The following is a 15817-nucleotide window of genomic DNA, read 5'->3' on the forward strand; positions in this document are numbered from 1 at the left end:
TTCTCTCTGGGAAAGACCTCACAAAGGTTTTCAAGCTTCTGCGAGGGATTTTCTCACTCTGTCCTATGACAGAACGCTTGGATGTGTCCAATTGCTGAACGTGGAGATGCAGCCGGGGAGTTTCCATTTGCTGCCCGTGCTGTCAGCATCGCCCACTGCGTGCTCGGTTTGTCCTGCTGAGCGATGAGGCTGCGTGGTTCTGGTGTGGGTGTGGGCTTGGCGCTGTCCTGGGAAAGGGCGCATTGTGATGCTGGCGCCGGGTGTGTGGAAAGCTTTGGAGTCTCGGTCCGGGGCGAGCGGCAGCGCGGGCTGCGGGCGGCGGCGGGCGCAGTTGCAGCGCGCACCGCTGGGTGGTGCCCTCGGCCAAGGCGGCGCCGAGCGGCTGCGGCAGCGGAGGCGGCCGAGCCCGGCCCGGCCCAGCCCAGCGCAGCTCGGCTCAGCGCAGCGCAGCTGAGCCCGAGCGAGCTGAGATCAGCGCAGCGCAGCCGGCCGGAGGTGGCAGCGGCTGCGTTGGCGAGCGCTGCCCCGTGTCAGCCGCTGCCGGCCCCCCCCGGCTGTGTCAGGCGCCGCTTTCGGCGGAAGCGGAGGCAGCGAGAGAAGGCGCCCGGCCCGCGCTTGGCCGCTCTCGGCGGGGAATCACCGGCGACAGCCGCCACACCGACCCCGGCCGCCGCCGCCGCCGCCGCCGCGCCATGGCGATCGCAAGGCAAGTGCTTTGTCTGTCTGCTTTCCTGTGGCTGCCGCCCGCTCGCGCCGAGCCCATCCGCTACTCCGTAGCCGAGGAGGCGGAAAGCGGCTCCCTGGTGGGCGAGCTGGCGGAGGACGCGGGGCTGACGCCGGCGCAGCTCTCGGCTCGCCGCGCCCGCCTGGTGTCGGAGGACGGCCGGCAGCATTTTGCCTTAGAGCGCGGCTCCGGCCGCCTGCTCGTGGCGGGGAGGCTGGACCGGGAGGAGCTGTGCGGCCAGTCCGCCACCTGCATGCTCCCCTTCGAGCTGCTGCTCTCCAACCCCCTGCAGTTCTTTCGGATCGAGGTGGCTCTGGAGGATATCAATGACCATTCACCCGTCTTCCCCGAGGAACGAGTGACTTTTGACATCACGGAAAAGAGCGACCCGGGTTCACGTTTCCCTCTGGAGGCAGCTCAGGACCTCGATATTGGCAGCAACACAGTCCAGGCATACAGCATTTCTCCTGAGAACGAATACTTTAGTGTCGCTTATAGAAGTCGGAGTGATGATGACAAATATATTGAACTTGTTTTGGAGAAGCCACTAGACAGAGAGGAGCAGTCAGAGATGAGTTTCAGTGTCATTGCTGTAGATGGGGGCTCTCCTCCCAGGACTGGGACAACTGAAGTGAAAATTGTCATTCTAGATGTAAATGACAATCCTCCCATATTCACAGAAGAGCGTTATTTTGGAAAAGTCCTGGAGAACATGCCAGAAGGGTCTGTAGTTTTAACGGTGCTGGCAAGAGATCAGGATGCAGGAGTTTATGGGGAAATTTCCTACCAATTCAGCCAAGCAGTGGGACAGAGCAATTCAGCATTTGTGATTGATCCCATAACGGGTGAAATTAAAATCACAAAACCTCTGGACTATGAGGAAACAGAGACTTATGAACTGCGTGTGAGAGCCAGAGATGGTGGGGGACTCTCAGCCATCTGCAAAGTGCTGGTGGAGGTGGTGGATGTGAATGACAATGCCCCAGAGGTGGTGGTCAGCTCCTTCAGCAGTCCCCTCCCCGAGAACACAGCGCCCGGCACGGTGGTTGCCCTGTTTACGGTCAGGGACCGGGATTCTGGGGCCAACGGGAAGATCTCGTGTGGCCTCGAGGATCAGCTCTTCTTCTCGCTGCGGCCAGCCTATAAGAATTACTATGAGCTGGTGACAGTGAGCGCGCTGGACCGCGAGGAGACGGCTCGCTACATCCTCAGGGTGACGGCGGCAGACGCGGGGTCGCCTCCTCTGACGAGCACGCAGACCTTCACCGTGGACATCTCGGATGTCAATGACAACGCCCCCGTCTTCAACCAGACGTCGTACACCATGTACGTGCGTGAGAACAATGTGCCCACGGTGTTTGTTGGAGCCGTCAGCGCTGCCGACGCTGACGTGGGGCTCAATGGCAAGGTGAGCTATTCGCTGGCAGCGGTGCAGGCGGCAGAGGGGCCTTGGTGCTCGTGCGTGTCTGTGAACTCTGAGAACGGGCACGTGTTTGTGCTGCGGCCCCTGGACTACGAGCGCTTGAGGCAGACGGAGGTGACGGTCAGTGCCTCTGACGCGGGCTCTCCTCCCCTCAGAGCCAACGTCAGCGTCCGCCTCGTGGTGCTGGACGAGAACGACAACGCCCCGCTCGTGCTGTACCCAGGCCAGGACAGCAGCCCAGCGTCCAGTGAGCTGGTGCCCGTGTCGGCCGAGGCGGGCTACCTCATCACCAAAGTGGTGGCCGTGGATGCCGACTCCGGGCAGAACTCGTGGCTCTCGTACCACCTGCTGAGGGCCAGCGAGCCAGGGCTGTTCACGGTGGGTGTCCACAGCGGGGAGGTGCGTCTGAGGAGGCCGGTGACGGAGAGAGACAGCGTGAGGCAGAAGCTCCTTGTCCTGGTCAGAGACAACGGCAAGCCGCCCCTGTCGGCCACGGCAGCTGTGAGCGCGCTCCTGCTCAAGGACTTGTCAGACGTGCGCCTCCCCGGGCACAGCAGCCCGGCGCCAGAGGATCAGGCTGGCTCCCTCACCACCTATTTAATCATTGCCCTGGTGTGTGTCTCCCTGCTCTTCCTCGTCTCCACCGCACTCTTTGTGGCTCGCAAGGTGTGCAAGAGAAAGGAGCTGAAGGCTGGCCATGTGCTTTATGGTGCCGACAACTTGCAGAGCGGCCTGGCCGATGGGGCCGCTGCAGGGAGCCTGCCCCGCGCCTATTGCTACGAGATCAGCCTCACAACGGGCTCGGGCAACAGCGAGTTCAAATTCCTCAAGCCCATCCTGCCCAGCGTGCCACCACAGCACTGCGCCGTGGGCCAGGGCCCGGAGGATGAACAGCATTTCCCCTGTGTCCCTGTCAGCACCGAGGACACGGCACCAGACAATCCTGGCACTCTCTCTGCAGGACACTTCAATTCTCTTTCCTTCAACTAGCTGGGCTCTGCACTGCCTGAGGCTTCAATTCCCGTGGTAGAAACTGATGCAGGCTGCAGCTGGTGGCAATGGTTCTTCTGTAGTAAATCTGTATTTTCAATTGCTGTAATCTACTTCCTCCTTACTATAAGTCTGAATAAATTTTTCTGGCACTCCGAAAACACAACCTAGGAAATAAAAGAAGCTCAGGTGCTCTCAGTATGTCAATGATATGTTTCAGCTTTGGATGGCTATTTCTTAATGGTTTTAAAAATATGTTTACCACTCCCCCTATGCTCTTGTCTCTCTTGCTGTCCAATGAGACAGTGGACCTTTTTGTCTTTCCTGTGACACAAGGGCACTGTTTGACAGACAGTTCTCCTCCTTCATAAAATATACAAAACTGCTTTCCAAGCTGAGGAATGCAATGGTATTGAGAGTAGTGTGTCACAATGTTGTGTGAGGATTGGGCTCTTTATTCCCTGAGTTCTCAATGCCTCTGTTTAAGATGTGTCAGCTCTGTGTGCTTTGGTTTCCTGTCAGTCACCATAGCCACTGTGTGTCTGCATACGGTTCACTAGTGCTGCCCGGTGAATGGTGGAGTTGCTCCCATCCAACTTTTGAAATGCAGGCAATTGCAGCTCAGCTGGCAAGAACTCTCAGAACAGGAGTCTTATACTCCCCAGGGCAGAGAAAAGAGTAAAATGTACAACAAAATATTATTTTTGCCCTATAAAGCAGTGCTCAGTGTTCTGTCTATTTGAAATACTAAAATATAACAGCACAAATGGTATTTGGTTTACTACAACTGTACAAAGTTTTGAAAACTTGTTCATTTTCTTTGGCTATGTTTCATGAAAACTCCATATGTCTTTCAGAGAGCATTTTCTGAAGGGTAGAATCAATATGAAATGGTAGAAAGGAGATTGATGTTGGTCTTCTTATTGTTCCTATATACGATGATTTCTTGCTGGGTGTAAAAAGCTGCTATGTGATTTTTTCTCTCTGTGCTAGAGCATTTTCATCCCCGTTTTTGCTCTTTCTCCTTCTATTCTATGAACTGAGTCTGAGCATTATCTTTCCTTTCCTGCTTAAGGACTGACACTGATATATACAATAACTAATTACTTGAATGATGTCTGTGATGCACGGGATATTCAGAAAGCCTCATGCTGTGTTTTGTTGAAGTTATAAAGTTTAACATGGTAAACTTGCATACCCCTAAGTGTAAAACTGAAATAAAGAGAACACCTGAATGTCCTGTGTGGAGACAGTCTTTGTATTTTATTTTGGCCTAGGTAATGGGTGAGTGGGCACACTTCTCCTGTTTCAGGATGCAGCTGAAACAACACTCAGGAAAACTGGGAGGACTATGGAAATGCTATCAGGCCTCTATTGTTCTTTTGAGCACTGACCTGGCTGAGATGGAGTCCAGTAATAGGCAGGTCAGGGGAAACTGGGCTCTACCTCAACTGCCCTAGGTGTGCTAAAGCTTCTATAAAGCTGTGATTTAGGGGAGTAGTCTTCTCAAATCTTCTGACAGCTTCATTCGCAAATGGCGATTACAAGGTGTTTGTAACACTTCAGATGTAGGAATTTTGGAAAAGAATGGCACAAAACAGGAATTACTGCCCTTGGGAAATATTTTTTGGGAGTGCCTGGAGATGGGAATTTAGTGAGTAAAAACTGCACCAGAGAGAAGCTTTGATATCATGAAATGCAGAAGACTACAGCAGGACTACTTCCACAAGGCCCAGATGAAAAGGTAAGTGCTGGGGAGGGAATGGTGTACTGATGCTGACCAGAAGACCAATGAACATCAAGGATGAAGTGATCCATAATCCAGTTCATCTGAGAAGACACAGGCCTCTGCTGTGCTGTGTTCTGCTCCACAGATATATTGGTGGGGGGTTAGAATCATCTAATTTTAACCAAGGAACCTGCAGACAGGTTCCCCCTTGCCACTGGTGAGAAAGACACCTGCAAGCAAGAAGTCTGCATGCAAACTTCTTTTACTGGAACTCTAAAAATTATGAATAAAACTGGTTTACTGTAGGAAAGTCCTGTAATGTCTTGACTGAGTGGAACAGGGGCACTTTCCCTTTCCTGGGACTGGGATCTGCTTGACTTTGTGTGTGTTGCTGGATTCCTGTGTGAAGTTACCTCTACTAAATGTTCTCCACATCTAAAGAGATGTAGGACTACACATCATTCCAGTTTGAGGCTTCAATGTACAAGCCAGTTCATAAACAGGTAGTTTATTATGACTTTTACCCTGTGAGAGGGGGAGGCAGTGTCCTGTCTAAAAAGACCTGAACACACTGCTGAGTTCTCCCAGGAAGATCACTGGAGGTGCCCTTCAGTAAGGATTAAGACTTTACTCCAGTTCTTAGCAGAGGAAATGCTTTCCTGGACTTTCTGGTTATTAACACATGTGAGTTAATCATAGATATCAAGACTGGAGTCAGCCTGGCCTGCCGTGACCATGCAGGTTCATAGTCCTGAGGGATATAGATCAGGCAAAGAGTAAAGTCAGGACCCTGAATTTTAGGAAAACAAATTTCCAGCACTTAAAGGGTTAGGCAGTGGGGCCCCTCAAGGGAAAGTGCCCTGAGCAACAAGGGAGCAGAAGACCTGGCAGATCATTAGGAATGTTTTCCATATGGTGCATGACCTCTTGAAACCATGTGTAGGAAATTGGGAAAAGAGAGGAACTGACCAGCGTGGCTGAGGGAAGACTTGCTGGTCAAACTAAGGGGCAAGAAAGAAATGCACAGCAGTGAGAGTAGGGACAAGTGTCCTGGAAGAGTAGAGAGATGTTGCCTGGTTTTATTGGGGTTGGGTCAAGTTGGCCAAGGCATGGCTGGAGCTGAACTCTACAAGGAATGCAAAGAATAGCAAGAAGGGCTTCTACAGGTAAGTCAGGCTGAAGGTTTTAAAACCCTGTATGTCTCCTGATGAACACAACTGACAAATAAACTGATAAAAACAGACCACAAGAAGCCTGAAGTACTTAGCCATATCTTTGCCTCAGTCATCACTGACAAGGTCTCTTCTTCGACCTATCAAGTGGATGGAGCTCAAGGTAGGAACTGGGGGGGAAAAAGTCCCTCCCACTATAAGAGACTATAAGGTTCGTGACCACCTTAAGAACCTGAACATAGAAAAGTCGGCTTCTGGCTTGTGCTATCACATGGGTTTGGAAATCTGAGGTTGCTAATGGCATTCCTATATTAAAGTACATTGCCAGAAAAGATGAGGGAAATAAAAATGTCATCCAACCATGGCTGCTGAAAATGCTTGGCAATTAGTGAGGGAAATTGTGATATTGAACTAATAGGCTACGACTTGTAATACTTCTGCTTATTAATAGAATTTTCCATCAGTATTGTTTCACCATTACAAAAACATTTTCCTCTGCGGTAGAAACAGCACAAAGACGTCTCTGCCTTCTTACCGGTCTTGATGAGCTTCTCAATGAAGAGGCAGGAGGTCCCCGCAGGGCAGGGCCCGATGTCCCCTTGGCGCTGCGCTGTCCCCGCGAGCTGTCCGTGGTCGAGGCAGCGCTCGGCAGCGCTCGGTGTCTGCAGTGCCGGGAGGAGGCTGCGGGCGCCGCTGTTGACCGAGAGGAGCGGGAGGAGGATCGGAGCGCTGCAGCCCCGCCCGCTGCGGACAGGATCTATTGCCCGCTCCCTTTCTGACTCGGATCAGACTGGGATCGTCCCTGCGGTGCTGATCGCTGCTGCAGCGAGGCGGAGGAGCCAGCGGCAGCGGCCGGGAGCAGTGAGCCAGGGAAGAAATTAGAGCAGAAGCGGGAGCCGAAGCGGGTTCCAGATCGGCGGTCGGCGGGACGAGCTGCCCGCTGTGTTGCGGTACCGACTGTGCGGCAGCGGAGATGAGCTGGGCGGGGAGGCGCTGGGGCCGGCGGCAGCGAGCTGTGCTCTGGGCCGTCCTGCTGGCGGCGTGGGAGGCGGCGTGGGGGCAGCTGCGCTACTCGGTGCCCGAGGAGCTGCCCAAGGGCTCGTTCGTGGGCGACGTGGCCAAGGACCTGCGGCTGCAGCTGCCGGAAATCCGAGACCGGGGTGCGCGCATTGTTTCAGAAGGTATTATTAAGTATTTCGTTCTGCACGGGAAGACGGGACATTTAGTGACGGCGGAGAGGATCGACAGAGAGCAGCTGTGCCGGGTGGTGGAGAAATGCGTGCTGCGCTGTGAGCTAATCGTGGAGGGGGAAATGAAGGTTTATGGAATTGAAGTCGAAATCACAGACATCAATGACAATGCGCCGAACTTTCGACAGACAGAAAAAGACCTGAGACTTATCGAGACGACAGCCGTAGGGTCGCGGTTTCCCCTGCCACACGCACATGACCGGGACTGGGGCCGGAATTCCGTGCAGAGCTACGAGCTGAGCGGTGACGAGCACTTCTCGCTGGCCGTGCAGGCGGGCCCCGGCGGCGATCAGCGTCCCGAGCTGGTGCTGGCCAAGGCGCTGGACCGGGAGGAGGCGGCGTTTCACGAGCTGCTGCTGAGGGCGATGGACGGCGGCGATCCGGCACGGACGGGCACGGCTCGGATCCGTGTGACCGTGCTGGATGCGAACGACAACGCGCCCGTGTTCAGCCAGGCGGAGTACACGGTGCGTGTGCCCGAGGACGTGCCCGTGGGCTCTGTCCTCGTCACCGTCACGGCCACGGACGCCGACGAGGGGCCGAACGGACACGTAAAATACAGCTTCCATAAAATTTCCGAGCGAGTCTCAGAACTTTTTAATCTCGACACTGAGACAGGAGAAATAACTGTAAAGGACAACTTGGATTTCGAGGAAATATTCTCCCACGAATTTGAGGTTCAGGCACATGATGGAGGAGAGCTCTCTGACACTGCAAATGTCGTGGTCACCGTGACAGACGTTAATGACAACGTGCCCAAGATTTCGGTGAGGTCAGCTCTCAACGAGATCTCCGAGGATGCCCCTCCAGAAACTGTTGTGGCCTTGCTGCACGTGCAGGACCGGGACTCAGGAGCCAATGGCGAGATTCGCTGCTCGCTTGGAGGCGACGTCCCGTTCCGACTGGATAAATCCCTTGAAAACTACTACCGTGTGGTGACATCGAGAGAGCTGGACCGGGAGCAGGTGTCGGAGTACAACGTGACGGTGCGGGCGGCCGACGGCGGGTCGCCGGCGCTGCAGAGCAGCGCGGTGCTGGCGCTGCGGGTGCTGGACGTGAACGACAACGCGCCGGTGTTCGCGGAGGAGCGGTACAGCGCGCGCGTGGTGGAGAACAACGCGGCGGGCGCGCTGGTGCTGACGGTGCGCGCCACGGACGCGGACTGGGGGCAGAACGCGCGCGTGCGGTACCGGCTGGCGGAGGGGCGGGTGCGGGGCGCGGCGCTGTCGTCGTACGTGTCGGTGCAGGCGGAGACGGGCGCGCTGTACGCGCTGCGCTCGTTGGACTACGAGGAGGTGCGCGAGCTGCGGCTGTGGGTGCGTGCGGAGGACGGCGGCGCGCCGGCGCTGAGCAGCAACGTGTCGGTGGTGCTGGTGATCGTGGACGAGAACGACAACGCGCCGCAGGTGCTGTACCCGCCGCCGTCTCGGGCGGCGGGCTCGGTGGGCGCGTGGTCGGGCGTGGAGCTGGCGCCGCGCTGGTCGGAGCCCGGCGCGCTGGTGGCCAAGGTGGTGGCGGTGGACGCGGACGCGGGGCAGAACGCGTGGCTGTCGTACGAGCTGGCCAAGGCGACGGAGCCGGGGCTGTTCCGCGTGGGGCTGCACAGCGGCGAGGTGCGCACGGCGCGCTCGCCGCTGGCCCGCGACGCGGCGCGCCAGAGCCTGGTGGTGCTGGTGAAGGACCACGGGCGGCCGGCGCTGTCGGCCACGGCCACGCTGAGCGTGCTGCTGGCCGAGAGCGTGGCCGAGCTGCTGGCCGAGCTGGGCAGCGCGGCCGAGGCGGCGGCGCCGGGCGAGCCGGCCGGCAGCCTGACGCGCTGGCTCGTGCTGGCCGTGGCCGCCGTGTCGTGCCTCTTCCTCGCCTTCCTGCTGCTGCTGCTGGCGCTGCGCCTGCGCCGCTGGCGCCGCCAGCACCTGCTGCCGGCCCAGAGCGGCGCCTTGCGCGGCGTGCCCGTGTCGCACTTCGTGGGCATCGACGGCGTGCGCGCCTTCCTGCAGTCCTACTCGCACGACGTGTCGCTCACGGCCGACTCGCGCAAGAGCCAGCTGCGCTTCTCGGCCGCCAGCTGCTGCGACACCCTCCCGGCTCGACCACCAGATGAGACTTCGGGTCATCTTGTCCCTTCAGGAGATCAAATTACTGAAAGCGGTGGGCAAGTTGCCTTTCAGGTGCGTTAATTTTTAATTTATATTTAGTGGACGCGCTGTTTAGGATTCTTAGGGTAGCCACAGATGATTCACAGTCTTGGAAACCAGGTTTTAGGATAGTCACCCACTCATGAATGCCATCTCCTGAATGCGTGCTGAGTCTGCCTTGTGTGCTTTAGGTGTCATGTTCTCTACCACTTACCAGAGCTCTTTTTATCAAGCTTTCCCCAAGGCTGTGAGGCTCTGTTGCATATGCAACTTCACCAGGAAATCTCATTCTCTTGATCTACCATGCTTTAAAATTATTTAAATACTTGCTAGCTCCCAGTTCCCAGCATTTCATTGTAATCCCCTGTATCATGTCTAAAATTCTGGTTGAATTCAGGGACCTTGTACCTTGAAAGCTGACACTTTGAAGTGCCCGATTTCTTCCATATTCGTCCTTCAACAAACGAATTATTTAATTCCTCTGAAGCGCATTTGAAGAGATTAGTTTTAAATGGTGAAGAATTCCTCTGATGGAGTTCTTTTGCCACTGCTGGGTTTCATGACTTAAACTATGGATTTGATACAATTGTAGTTATCGATTACTGTGCAGGCATAGTCATCTAAATAAAATATATTTACTAGAATCTATATTAAAAAATACTTAAATGCAAAGTACGATTCATCACTATAATAAGATTCATCACTATTTTTAATGTATCTAATTCTGGAATGCGAGTTAATCTTGAAAACACGGATTTGGACTGTGTTTCTGTGTGTGATGCATCAAAACATGTGTCTGGGTTGTTACAGGCAATTCTCGCCATATAGGAGGCACTGAGTTGACTGCGATGTATTTCAACACAATTCCCTGGTGTAGACAGCCATACCCATCTCTCTACATCTTGTGGAGACGCTCACAATCTTGCACGGCTTCTGAGACATTACAAATTCAAATCCAAGTCTTGTTGTGACAGAATGTTAATTTACTACCCTAAGTTGTGTATAAGGTTCAGCTGGAGGTAAGGGCATTATTCTATCCTGGATGAACAACCACAGTTAGCAGGAAATCCTGTTTTCCAACAAGACATTACTGATCCGGGGAGGAAATCTTGATATTGGCATCTCGGACACCTAGGACTGCAGAATGTGCCAGAGCAACTCCATCGAGTAGATAGTGTGGAATGTTTTCTAACCTCACTTTATCTTCTGCATAATGGGCTGTGATAATATACAGCCTTATTATTATTATATACAATAATATAAGGCTTATAATATACAGCCTCGTTATTATTTTGTTTGTGGGTTTGGCGATTTTTTTCTTTACCGTAAGAGAGATGCGGTTCTAATTTACAGGTAAGGTAAAACAGCTTTTCCTAAGGAATCTGTTTACTCTTGGTTGTTCAAACAACCATAGATGCCGCCGACATTTCCCAGGAATTGCTCTTTAACGCCTGAGACCAGTATCAGCATGTTTAGGGTATCAGGGAGTGGTTTGTGGGATACACACAAAAGAGGAATTCGGGGTTGGGTTGTATGGGTACTGATAAGATGATGCTGAGCTTTGAATGTAGAAAGAGATGGGATCAGGTCTGATGTGACCGCTCTGGTGTTCTCAGCACCTGAGATTCCCATTTTCTCTTCTCCATCAACAACCACTGTTCAAAGCTGGAAAGGTTAGTGTTAGCTGGGGATCTCTCAGCTATCGTGAATAAACCCACTACCACGAGCAGCATTTCAGGGTTCGATCCACCTTGCCTTTTCCCTCACGGAGGTGGTACGATGACAGCGGCGACTCCGAGCTCCCCAACCAAGAGATCAGTAAGCTGACAATGGGGCAGAGACCAAGGTCCTGCCCCACATCTCTAAAGAAACGGGGGAGGATCTGTCCGACAGACTTGCAAGTCTGGAATTCCTAGTCGCACGGTTTCAGTAGTGATAGGGATTTTCTGTTGCTCGCTGCTGAAAACATCTGTATTTTCCAATCCTTCCCGATGCAATGGAGTGCAGAGCGGGACCTTCTGGCTGATCTTTCTCGGACGCTGCGGTTCTCCGACACGGACTCAGGGTGTCACTGTTGGCTTAGGCGGAGAAACTGCTCGGACGTCGGCTCCTCCCCGGTGCCCGCATAGCCCTGCTCCGCACTGCTCAGAGCAGAGGGAAAAGCAGGAACCCCTCCACTCATCCCGTCCTCCGACCGGCAACAGGGATTTCATGTATTTATTTCTCTCGGATACTGGTCCAGCTACCCGGAAAGCCTAATTTTAAACCATCCGCTGAATACCCTTCAGGAAAGCAGGGAATGGAGGTCAGATCGGCAGCTCAGGGCTGGGCAGGCGCTGGGCGGGTCGCTTTGCTGGCCGCGGTGCTGCTGTGCGTGTGGTGGCGGGCGGCGGCCGAGCGGCTCCGCTACGCCATCCCCGAGGAGCTGGGCAGAGGCTCGCTCGTGGGGCCGCTGGCGCGGGACCTGGGGCTCAGCGCGGACGAGCTGCCGGCGCGCAAGCTGCGGATAGTCGCTGGTGACGAAAAGCACTATTTTACTCTCCAGGAGGATAATACAGATCTGCGTGTAAATGACAGGATAGACCGAGAGAGCATCTGCGGGGCCGTGTCGCCCTGTGTCCTCAGTTTGGAGGCAGTCGTGGAAAACCCTTTCGACATATTTCATGTGAGTGTTACTATCCAGGATATCAATGACAATGAGCCACAGTTTGACAGAGAATTTGTTACCATAGAAATAATCGAGTCGACGCTTCCTGGGACCAGGTTCCCACTGGGCAGTGGCAGAGACCCTGACATTGGGGCAAACTCTCTACAGAACTACGAACTTACTCCCAACCCATTCTTCTCCCTTTTAGTGAGGGAGAGCCCGGATGGGACAAAACACGCTGAACTGGTCTTGGAGAAAGCCTTGGATCGAGAAAAACAGAGAAATCACCATTTGATACTGACGGCAGTGGATGGTGGGGATCCAGTTCGATCTGGGACCGCCCAGATTAAGATTAACGTGACCGACGCAAATGACAACCCACCGGTATTCACCAAAGAAATCTACACTGTTCGACTGATGGAAAACTTGCCAGAGGGCTCCTTAGCGTTTCAGGTGAAAGCTACTGACAGTGATGAAGGTACAAATGCAGAAATTACCTACTCCTTCAGCGACATAGCAAAAAATATCCTCAAGCTCTTCACTCTGGACCCTAGGACAGGGGACGTGAGGGTTACAGGACCCTTAGATTACGAAGAAAGGAAATACTACGAAGTGAGTGTTGAAAGCAAGGATGGGGGCGGGCTCACTGCACACGCCAAAGTACACATAGACATTATAGATGTAAACGACCATGCACCGACCCTTTCCCTACTGCCTATCTTGAATCCGATACCGGAGGACTCAGTCCCGAGCACAGTTGTAGCTGTGATCAATGTACGTGACAGAGATTCGGGAGAAAACGGAGAGGTGAGCTGTAAAATGAACGAAAATTTGCCCTTCAGATTAGAAATGTCATCTGAGAACACATACAAACTAATAATAGCCAGTGCCCTGGACAGAGAAAACGTCTCCGTTTACAACATCACCATCACTGCCACGGACCGGGGCAAGCCGTCGCTGTGGAGCAGCAGGGAGCTGGTGCTGGAGGTGTCGGACGTGAACGACAACGCGCCGGTGTTCGAGGAGGCGGCGTACAGCGCGTACGTGGCGGAGAACAACGCGGCGGGCGCGCTGGTGCTGCGCGTGCAGGCGCGGGACGCGGACGCGGGCGCCAACGGGCGCGTGAGCTACTGGCTGGCGGGCGGCAGCGCGAGCGCGGCGGGCGCGGCGCCGCTCGTGTCGGTGGAGGCGCGGAGCGGCGCGCTGTACGCGCAGCGCTCCTTCGACTACGAGCAGTGCCGTGAGTTCGCGGTGGCCGTGCGGGCGCAGGACGGCGGCGCGCCGGCGCGCAGCTCCACGGCCACGGTGCGCGTCTTCGTGCTGGACCGCAACGACAACGCGCCGCGGGTGCTCTGGCCGGCGCCGGCGGCAGGGGCCACGGCGGCAACGGGAGAGGCGGCGGCGGGAGGGGCGTCGTCTCCGTTCGAGGTGGTGCCGCGCTCGGCCGAGGCCGGCTACCTGGTGGCCAAGGTGGTGGCGGTGGACGCGGACGCGGGGCGCAACGCGTGGCTGTCGTACGAGCTGGTGCAGGCGTCGGAGCCGGCGCTGTTCCGCGTGGGGCTGCACAGCGGCGAGGTGCGCACGGCGCGCGCCGTGTCCGAGCGGGACGCGGCCAAGCAGCGTGTGGTGGCCGTGGTGAAGGACCACGGGCAGCCGGCGCTGTCGGCCACGGCCACGCTGCACGTGGTGCTGGCCGAGAGCTTGCAGGAGGCGCTGCCGGAGCTGAGCGAGCGGCCGGCGGGCGCCGAGGCTGCGGCGGCGGCGGCGGCCGAGCTGCAGTTCTACCTGGTGCTGGCGCTGGCGCTGCTGTCGGCGCTCTTGGTGCTGAGCGTGGCGCTGGCCGTGGTGGCGCGGCTGCGCCGGGCCGGGCCGCCCGCCGTGCTGCGCTGCCTGGGCGCGCAGCGCTTCTCGCTGGCCGGCGCCGCCTTCCCGGCCGACTTCTGCGAGGGCACCTTGCCCTACTCCTACAACCTGTGCGTGCCGCCGCCGGCCCGCGCCGTGCCCGAGGCCGCTTGGCCGCCGCCGCCACCGGTGCTGGCGGTGCCGGCGGTGCCCGTCCTGTCGGCGGAGGAGCTTCTGGGCGGCGATTCCTGCGAGAAGCCGAGCCCGAGCAGTCACGTCGTCGTGGGAGAGCCGCCCGCCGATGCTGCTGCACTGCAGGTGTGTAAAGCGTGACCTTCTTCTGCCTTTAAAACTTTCTGAAACGTCGTTCATGTTTTCCGGGTATTCTCTGCGTGGTGTCTGAGGAGCCTCGTCATTTGTGTTTCTACGTAGTGGCAGATGATTTGCATTTTATCCTCGCTAACAGATTCAGCTGACAGGCTTTGACTCTCGCTCTCCTTTGGGCTCGTAGCAGCGTTTCTCATTGTTTCTCTGTGTTTCCTGAGATTGAAGTTTTGGTGGGTGGCACAGTCCTGTCTCCGTGATGGAGTGAATTAAGGAACGGGCAATGCCCCGTTCATGGTAGATGAGGAAGCACTTGGTTCTTCCTTGGTCACAGGTTAAGCTTCAACTGCCAGGTTCTGTCTTCAGCTTTTGAACTCTATCAGTTGAAATGTGTTCGCAGTACCGCATGCACACTGGTATTGGTATTCTGTGGAAGGAGAATGGCTGATTGTCCATGACGGGGTCGAGGAAAAAGGAAAAAAACACCGCGTGTTGTAGTTTTCATCCTTCCTGACTGCTTTGTTTAATAAAGCTGTGCTTGGAACTCGTGTAGAGCTTTACACAAACCCGTTCGTTAAACTTTGTATTTTCTCCCTGCTAGATTTAGAAAGGAACCAAAAGTGGAAAGTTCCGTTCTGCTCGGTGAGTGAAAAAGATCGATTGTTGCCCTTTTCTGGGGGGATTGTAGTAGTGGGACTGGATGGCTTCTTTTTCTGCATCCTAGCTGGCAGTTCTCTGTTTTGCCCTTCATGATCTTTATTTCATATGCTGGTGATCGGCTTGAATGATTTGTGTTTCAGAGATTTTGATTTTTCTATCCTTTTCTCACAAAGATGTTTGGGCTGTCGAGCAGAACTCAGTGTATCGGGAAAAGTGTATCTCGGTGTATCTGAAATTCTGTTGGCTAGGATGGACATCTGTGATACAGTGGGATCACGTATGAGGGAGATTGTCCAGATGACGGTTTAGGCACTTGAATCAATCAAATTTCCTTATTGATTACTGCTCAGAAATGTTTCAAGATCACAATTGTACTTTTTTGCTATGGTTCTATAATTCCTTTCTTGGAAACACATCGTATCAGCGTGGTTAAGAAATGCATAAATTAATAGTTTACTAATGAGCTTAAATTCTTTACACGTTGATTTTAGACTAAAAGGAACCTAGAATGAATTAGTGAAACGTAAACCGCTTTTATCTAAGGAAGCACTCTGTTTATTTTAGGAATGGATGTGAAAGATTTGAAGTTCTGAAAGTTTTCTTTTAAGTGTTTTAGCTGCATCTTTCTTTGTCCCGGTTATTCAGTGCTGTAACAATTAGTAACTTGATTTGAAAAAGCATGCAATTGCTCTCGTCCTGCTTGTGTTAATGAACCTGATAGCTGTGTTTATTCGGGATATGAAATCATCTCGCTTCTTCTCTGAGAGCCTGTTGTTGAAGATGCTTTGGAACAAAAAGCATACGGCTAACCATAAGCTACAGGCTAAAATACGAAAAATGTGTTTGAATTTACATATAATGTCATTAGTAAGCGATTCCTTTCCCGTGCGGTTGAAGAACCGCGCTCACGGAATATCTCTG

At 54.3% G+C, this 15817-nt stretch overlaps 2 protein-coding genes and 2 pseudogenes across 3 annotated transcripts; 3 read left to right on the forward strand and 1 right to left on the reverse strand.

Moving 5' to 3' along the window:
- Positions 1–59: 59 nt before the first annotated feature.
- LOC111922210 (protocadherin beta-4-like) lies at positions 60–4372 on the forward strand. The gene has a single exon (XM_023917757.2). It carries the CDS (start codon positions 693–695, stop codon positions 3135–3137), a length of 2445 nt encoding a protein of 814 aa, XP_023773525.2. The 5' UTR covers positions 60–692; the 3' UTR covers positions 3138–4372.
- A 9-nt stretch (positions 4373–4381) lies between these two features.
- On the reverse strand, positions 4382–9479 carry LOC147650417 (uncharacterized). The gene has a single exon (XM_086852041.1). It carries the CDS (start codon positions 9258–9260, stop codon positions 8574–8576), a length of 687 nt encoding a protein of 228 aa, XP_086708167.1. The 5' UTR covers positions 9261–9479; the 3' UTR covers positions 4382–8573.
- LOC111945904 (protocadherin gamma-A10 pseudogene) lies at positions 7012–8428 on the forward strand (annotated as a pseudogene).
- A 503-nt stretch (positions 9480–9982) lies between the features above and the next one.
- Positions 9983–14245, forward strand: LOC147650418 (protocadherin gamma-B1 pseudogene; annotated as a pseudogene). Its single transcript, XR_015276796.1, has one exon. The product of XR_015276796.1 is annotated as a protocadherin gamma-B1 pseudogene (transcript).
- The last annotated feature ends 1572 nt before the right edge of the window (positions 14246–15817 follow it).

Source organism: Cyanistes caeruleus, chromosome 15 (assembly GCF_971803275.1).
Source record: "Cyanistes caeruleus chromosome 15, bCyaCae1.hap1.1, whole genome shotgun sequence".
NCBI lineage: Eukaryota > Metazoa > Chordata > Aves > Passeriformes > Paridae > Cyanistes > Cyanistes caeruleus.

Excerpts from the sequence above, each read along its gene's own strand:
- LOC111922210 (XM_023917757.2), top strand. The coding sequence starts at position 693 with ATGGCGATCGCAAGGCAAGTGCTTTGTCTGTCTGCTTTCCTGTGGCTG.
- LOC147650417 (XM_086852041.1), bottom strand. The coding sequence starts at position 9,260 with ATGCCCACGAAGTGCGACACGGGCACGCCGCGCAAGGCGCCGCTCTGG.